Source organism: Mastigoproctus giganteus, chromosome 11 (assembly GCF_048544385.1).
Source record: "Mastigoproctus giganteus isolate SK-2022 chromosome 11, ASM4854438v1, whole genome shotgun sequence".
NCBI lineage: Eukaryota > Metazoa > Arthropoda > Arachnida > Uropygi > Thelyphonidae > Mastigoproctus > Mastigoproctus giganteus.
The window spans coordinates 105708525-105716682 of NC_143585.1; the positions used below are offsets into that span (position 1 = coordinate 105708525).

General features: G+C 37.3%; 1 protein-coding gene across 1 annotated transcript in view; it reads right to left on the reverse strand.

The window, feature by feature from the left end:
* Nucleotides 1–7822, reverse strand: part of LOC150078328 (erythroid differentiation-related factor 1) — a 257306-nt gene extending 249484 nt beyond the window's left edge. The window contains exon 1 of the mRNA XM_090384532.1: nt 7553–7822. Coding sequence (XP_090240658.1) covers nt 7553–7723 — 171 coding nt within the window. The 5' untranslated portion in view covers nt 7724–7822. The remainder of the gene's footprint in view (nt 1–7552) is intronic.
* Nucleotides 7823–8158: the final 336 nt, after the last annotated feature.

Genomic DNA, 8158 nt, shown 5'->3' on the forward strand with positions numbered 1-8158 from the left:
TAGCATAAAGTGAAAATGATGACACAAGAATAAAAACAACGTGTTTTATTTTAATTTAAATAAATAAGCCATAAAACAGAAAATGTGTTTTATGACTTATTTAAATGAAATCAGAGAAACTCCCATGTCAGAATCAACCAGCAAAAAACAATAAAAAACTGATATGGAAAATCAAAGGCAATTGAAAGTTCATTACAGTAAAGATCCAGGACATTTAGTCATTAGTGATGATATAGAGCATTAATGACAGTCTCAAAAAATCAAGCAAGGAGGGCAACCAGAGGATTATGGGTTTCAACTCAACTGCCTGCAGATGAGTACAACTATGAAGTTCAGCCCATGCTGGTGCTGCAATCAGACAAACAAGTCAAAGTGGATTCTTTTGCTGCAGACATTTTGAATCTAACTGATAATGATAAATGGTTCCTACAACACATGTTCTCTGATAAGGCAAATTTCATGCCTCAGGGAAGGTGAACCTGCATAACATTTGCATTACTGGTACAGAAAATCCCATGTGATCATCAAGCATCAATTTAATAGCCCTAAACTTAATCCTTGGTGTAGCTTGATGCAAATCCTGCCATTGGCTCCTTGTTTACTAAAAACATAGTAACATCCACTACCTGTATCTATTTGATGCAAATGCAGTGACATATCTTTCAGAAGGACTTTCGCTAGCTTAAGGAGTCATTATTTTGTGCAAGATGTCAAGAGTGTGATGAACAGAATTCAAAACTCAGCATACTGTCAGTTGTTTGTTTGTTTGTTATTTGTTTTTTAGGAGCATTAGCAACTAAGGCCATATTGCTCTGGTAATATGCGGTGGTCATTTCCTGACCTTTCCGCATCCTCCGTATTTGGTGTGTGACGGGCTCGAACCCTGGTCTAATCAAGAAGCGTGTACTATGCACTGCTGCTCCTTCCCACCTGGCTACGGAGGCGTTGACATACTGTCAGGTGGGACTAAGTCTCTGCAAGGAATCTAGTTGATGCCCTAGAACAAACTGAATCTGGAGCTTGTCAGAGACTCAAGTGTTTGAAGCTATGGTGGACAATGTAATCTGAATGTAGCCCTAAAATTGGATCAAGTGGTAAATTCAAAGAATGCTTTAGTTCTAAAAGATGTTGTTTAAGGGAGATAGGAAACATTTTGTAAGAAAGACAGATGGACTAGAGTTATAGTATATATAATCGGTGCAAAAATTCGCAATATAACAAAAATTTATCAACTCATAATGATATTAATGATTTAAGCTTTGATGAACTGGTTATGAAATATGAGGGGCAGTCAATAAGTATTTACCTTCACTTAGAAATATTTGAGTTAGGGATTTGAAACTTGACTGGCAATTTTTCTTCTCTATGAAGCCACATTCTAGAGCAGTGGCTCCCAAAGTGGGCAATATGCCCTCTTGGGAGCACTGCAGGTGGGCTCCTTCCATGTAATCACTTATTTATGATTAGAGATCAGGCATGACATTGCTTATTTATCAGAACTATTTGCAAAGTTCAGTGAAACAAATTTGCAGCTGCAAGGAAATGATGTCAATCATTTTATTAATCATTAAGACAATTTTTAATTATTAGAGACCAAATATTTAAAATATTTATATTTATTAAGACCAAGTCTGTCATCACTATGTTTATTTCAAAGTTAACTCTATTCAAGCACAATATAGGCCAGCACAAGCTATACTAATTTCTGAACCTGTCTGAGTCGAAAGAGAAAAGTGAAATAGAAGATGATGATCTGCAAATATTTTGCGACCATTTGGATTTGCTGCATAATTTTAGGATCTTCTTTTGATGTAAATTCCAGATTGGGTGATAAATCCATTTTCAGATACTGAAGAAGTTGGAGTAATGGAGGAAGAACTATTTGAGCTACAAAATGACATTGAGCTGAAGCCAAAGTTTAGGAAATCGCACCAATCACACTTTTGCTTACAGAAGGAAATTTCTGATCGCTATCCTACATTATGGACAGTCATTAATAAGAGAAAACAAATTGACTTGAGATTACTAAACATGATGATTTAAGACTCCTCCTAAGTGACTTCAAATAAAACATAGGGAAACTGGTTTTACTTCATCAATCCCATCCATCACCTTAAGAATTTATTGAACAGTGAAGTAGTTATTAAATGTGATATCTAAGACTTGCTAAAGGACTATCAAACTTTAAAAGACTGGCATAACTGGATCAAGTTCATCAATTTTGTTGAATTAATTAAATTAAAAATTTTTAAATGGATTTTGAATAAATGTGCAATTAATTGTTACTATGTTATTATCTTCTTTGGTGGGTTGTGCAAACTGCTAGTCTGAATAATACTTTTCATAGGATAGGGTAGGCTAGGATAAGGCATGCTGGGGATGAGCTTATGGAACCAAAGGGGCAGTGGCTTTTTATAAGGTAAAGTAGGGGGCACTGGAGATGAGTTTATGGAACCAAGGAGGTGATGGCCAAAAAAGTTTGGGAACCACTGTTCTAGAGCTAAATATTTTTCCCATATGTTGACAAACTCTTTCAGACCTCTTGAACAGTATAGCTCAGGCCTCTTGGATAGCACAGCTATCACCTCATTAATTACCTCCTCATTAGTCTAAAATCTGCAGCCTCATAATGGTATCTTCATTTTAAGGAAGGAAGAAGTATAAAGATGAGATGTCAGGACAAGGTGGTTGCTGCAGAATTTCAAAGCCACACCTAATTGCAAAGTCTGTTGTGGAGCAGTCTTGTGAGCAGAAGCACCATTGGCTGGGAGTGGACACTGTTGGATATCTTCTCTTCAACTTGATGGCTGCTTAACTTTCCAAGGAAGTTTTCTCTAGTACTATTCAGTACCTTTTTAAAAAGGTAATTTAAGAATAATATATTAAGTCCCAAAAGACTAACAACATGACCTTGTTGGCAGACAACTGAACTCTGTTTTTTTTGGAAATTGGTGAAGATTTTCACTGTTTGCTTTTTTTTTTTTTTCTTTTCCCCTGGGTCACAGTGATGTATTCAGCATTTATCTATCATCATAATTAATTAAAAAAATATATATATATCAACATTTTCTTTAGAAAGCTCCAATAAATGTGTGGAACACTCTTCCCTTTGGAGCTCTTGAGGAGATATAAATAATCCCAGAATCCATCAAACTGCCACATCAGCCATGTGCAGGAACTCATGCATTATGCACAAGCTAATGTGTACAGAAAGGACTTTTTTTCTGTGAAGGCATTCCCATGCCCAGAATTAAAATCATGCTGTACAAAAAAGGATGAGTTGGAGGGGATATATATGCTTTTAGAAGTGCACAGAATCAAAAGCAGTACAACCAGCTGATATAGATGGCCAATGCAATATTAAGTCATTCTAGTGTGACATAAGCAATGGGAAATTAAAAATGAGTGTGGGGATGTATTAATAGGTCTGATGAGTATATCAAACAACTATATAGCTATATAGAATGGGCCAGTAATTCAGAATGTCTTATAATGGACTAACTTTCTGGATATCAACTGGAATTTGTGAGATGGTCATTCACACAGCAGCAAGACTTTTGTGGATTTACTGGATGAGTGTTTTCTACACCAGCATGCTAAATAGACAATGAGAGAAAGCAGTACTCTTGATTTGATTAGCAGCAGTGACTTTTAGCATTAAGAAGCTGCAGATAAAGGAACCACTAATTTGTTTTCAGTAATCACAATTTAACACTCTGGGATTTCCTTGAAGATGTAACTACAGTCAAGAACAAAAGGAAGAGCTTTTCTTTTGTAGAAGTGACTACAGTACTCTTAGAAAAATTTTAATTCTATGCACTGGGAGATTAGACTTAAAGACCAATTTAGACCTAAATGGATGTCAGATGAACTGATGACACTAGTGGCAGAGAAGAAAAATGCATGGGATGATTACAAATTAGCAGGGGACATGGAATCATACAAGTACAAAATGAAATACTGTTCAAGGTTTAGGCCTAAATGGATATCAGATGAATTAATGAGGCTAATGGCAGAGAAGAAGAATGTATGGGATGCATATAAAGTATCAGACGATACAGAAGCCTATGGCAGGTATAAACCAGTCTGTAATCAAGTCACAAAGGAGGTTAGGCAGGGGAAGACAGATTATGAGAAATCTTTGGCAAAGGATGCAAAGAAAAAGAGCAAGGAGTTCTTTACTTATGTAAACTCTAGAAGGAAAGGGATGAATCAGATTGGACCACTTAACATGGATGGGTTTACTATTGATAATCATGCTCAGGTAGCTGACAAACTGAATGAGTATTTTGCATCTAGATTCACACATGAGGAGTTATTCAATGAGGGGAGTGCCAGAAGTTTATCAAACCCTAACAGGCAGCTAAGTGATTTTGTAATAACTGAGAGCAAAGTGGAGGAGATATTGTTGAAGTTAAACACAAGGAAGGCACCTGGGGTGGAGGGGATCTATCCAGTTATATTAAAGGAGGCAGAAAAGGAAGTAAGCAAACCCTTAGCCATAATTATGAGAGCTTCCTTGGACTCAGGGAAGGTCCCCATGGACTGGAGGTGTGCAAATGTATCACCAATTCACAAAAGAGGTTCAAAAGGTGACACAAGAAACTACAGACCTGTTAGTTTAACTTGTGTTCTGGGGAAAATAATGGAATCACTGGTTAAAGACGCACTGCAGGATCATCTAGACAAGACTGCAGTAATAGTTAAGACACAGCATGGGTTTGTCAAAGGGAGGTCTTGTCTGACCAATTTGACTGCTTACATTAGCATTAGCATTAGTAGAGGCATATGATGCAAGAAAGCAAACTTATGCAGCATCAGCCAAAAAAAAAAAAAAAAAACCCTTCCACTTCACCCCTCCATTCGTTCGAAATACCTGTCCAGCTGAGCCTTAAATTTATTTAGGCTATCGACTTCCACAAGAAGGGATGGAAGTCTATTCCACCAACCAACTACCCGCTGGCTAAAGACAAATTTCTGCACATCTATCCTACATCTGTCTTTCCTCAATTTGATTTTATGCCCTCTCAGGTGATTATTCTGAGCAAGAGGCAGTATCCCATCAGCATTGAGCATGCTCAAACCATTCAAGGCTTTGTACACCTCTATCAGATCACCTCGCCGATGCCTAGTCTCCAGACACTGTAATTTGCAAAACTTAAGCCTTTCTTCGTAAGAGCAACCCTTCGTTCCGTTCACTAACCTTGTTTCCCTTCTCTGTACTCGTTCCAGCAGCTCTACATCCTTCTTGAAATGAGGCCTCCAACCTGTATACAGTACTCAAGGTGCGGCCTGACCATTGCCTTATACAAGGGAATAATCACCTCCCTATCCCTGCTAGAAAAATTCCTGTATATCATTGATAAGACACCATGAGCTACTCTTGCACCCCGTCTGCACTGCTCAGAGAACTTCATATCTGCCTGCACAATTACCCCCAGGTCCTTTTCATTCTACCACTGTCAGTGTAGTACCACAGAGTTGATACGTTGCTCTGGAGTTGCTGTTTCCCATATATAGTACTTTACATTTGTAAATGTTAAACTTCATTTGCCACCTCTCAGCCCATCTGCTCAACCTTTCCAGATCCTGTTGCAGCTTAACAACCCTGCCAACCTTTGTATCGTCTGCAAACTTGGACATTAAGCTTGATATACCATCATCAATATTATTTATAAATACAGAAAACAACAATGGACCCAACACTGAACCCCAAGGGACTCCACTAATAACATTAGTCCACGATGAGCAGTGTCCATTAATTACAACTCTTTGTCTTCTGTCACTCAACCATCCCTTTATCCATAGCAACAATTTGCCACCAATGCCACACTGCTCCAATTTGTGCAGCAGTCTTCCATGTGCAACAGTATCAAAAGCCTTTGTAAGATCCAAATATATAATATCAAAGTAGATTCACACATGAGGAGTTATTTAATGAGGGGAGTGCCAGAAGTTTATCAAATCCTAACAGGGAGCTAAGTGATTTTGTAATAACTGAGGGCAAAGTGGAGGAGATATTGTTGAAGTTAAACACAAGGACGGCAACTGGGGTGGCTTACTATGATGTTGTCACAAAGGAACTGAATGCCAAAAATAATTTTCATATCATATACTTGGATTTCAGGAAAACTTTTGATACTGTTGCACACGGAAGACCGCTGTACAAATTGGAGAGGTATGGCATCAAGGGTAAGCTGCTACAATGGATAAAGGGATGGTTGAGTGGGAGACAACAGAGAGTGGTAATCAATGGACACTGCTCTTCGTGGATAAATGTTATTAGTGGAGTTCCCCAGGGTTCGGTGTTGGGCCCATTGTTGTTTTGTATATTTATCAAAGATATTGATGAAGGTATATCAGGTTTAATGTCCAAGTTTGCAGATGATACAAAGGTTGCAGGGTGGCGATAGTCCCATTATACAAGGCAATGGTCAGGCCACACCTAGAGTACTGTGTACTGGTCTGGAGGCCTCATATTAGGAAAGATGTAGGGTTGCTAGAATGAGTACAAAGAAGGGCAACAAGATGAGGGGAACAAAGAGGTGCTCTTACCAAGAAAGACTTAAGTTCTGCAAATTGCAGCACCTGGAGAGTAGGCACCTGCGAGGTGATCTGATTGAGGTGTATAAGGCCTTGAATGCTGAATGCTTGCTCAGACTAAGAACCTGAGGGGGCACAGTTTCATATTGAGGAAAAATAGTTGTAGAATAGATGTGCAGAAATTTGCCTTTAGGTAGTTGATTTGTGCAACAGGCTTCATCTTTGTGGTGGAAGCTAATAGCCTATATAAATTTAAGGCTGAGCTGGACAGGCATTTGGAATGAACGGAAGGATGAAATGGGAGGGGTTTTTTTTGGCTGATTCTGCATAAGTTTGCTTTCTTGCATCGTATGCCTCTACTAATGCTAATGATCCGCAATCAAGTCACTAAGAGGGATGAAGCAAGCTAAGGCAGACTATGAAAAATACTTGACTAAGAATGCAAAGAAAAGTAGCAAAAATTCTTTAATTATAAAGACACTGGAATATAGGGGTTGAATCACATTCGTCAATTAGATATGAATAGGTTATCTGTTTACACTGAGTATGTGTGAATGAGTGAAAATGTGATGATGATGATGATGATATATTTATATACATATATACACGAGTGCACGTTATATATATTCATATGAGTATATGTTTTTATTTTATTGGTGTTTTGACATATAAGTATTATTGTGCATACAAATCTGGTAATCAAGTTAGCCCAACAAGGTTATCTTAATTCTGCATGGCCTACACATATTAATTTTAAAAAGTATATTACTATATGATAATGAATTTTTCATTACACTTTACAAATTTTTGCAAAAGTAATCATTAAACTATATGCTAAAATCTAACCGATTATGCATACTAATAATAATATATATATATATATATGTGCGTACGTGTATATATAAATATATACACACACACATAATTATATATATATATATTTTTTTTTTTTTTTGAACACCTTGAGTACTCCAGTAATAAATAGATTTTTCTCTGAAATTCTACTCACTGGCACCAAGTTTATTTTATTTTCTTTTTCTTCATTTTCACCATCTGTAATCGATACGGGAGTTTCTTTTAATTCCCTTGATGCAACAGAGGTTTGAATACACTGAGTGCAGTCTGCACTATATTCAATGTTGCGGTCATGATGTGATCGAGAAAAATTAATACTTTCCATTTAACTAATTACCACGATACTACATTTAATAATTACGTTATAAGTTTGGCACTTTCCAACATTAAGAAAGTACTCATAGTTATTACTACACACGATAACGTGTTCACAAACATTTCTGTATATGAACGGCACTTTGCTGCCATCTAGCAGTGGTCTATACACTTAATATACAATTCATTCTAGAAAAATCTAAATCAGAGGAAAAATACATACAGCGAAAAGTCATTGTTGTTGTAGAATTTTAGACGCATCAGCGATTGTACCGTATATATTATGTCTGTAAATTGCGAGTTTTCTTTGTTCGGTTTATCTCTTTACTAGACGGAAACCCGATTTCCGGGAGAAAACACCATTCAACACTCCCTGAAACAGACTGACTCAGACATGTTGTGAAAAAGGGGTCTATGCTTATGGCGATGTGTCGGGCCTGCAGAA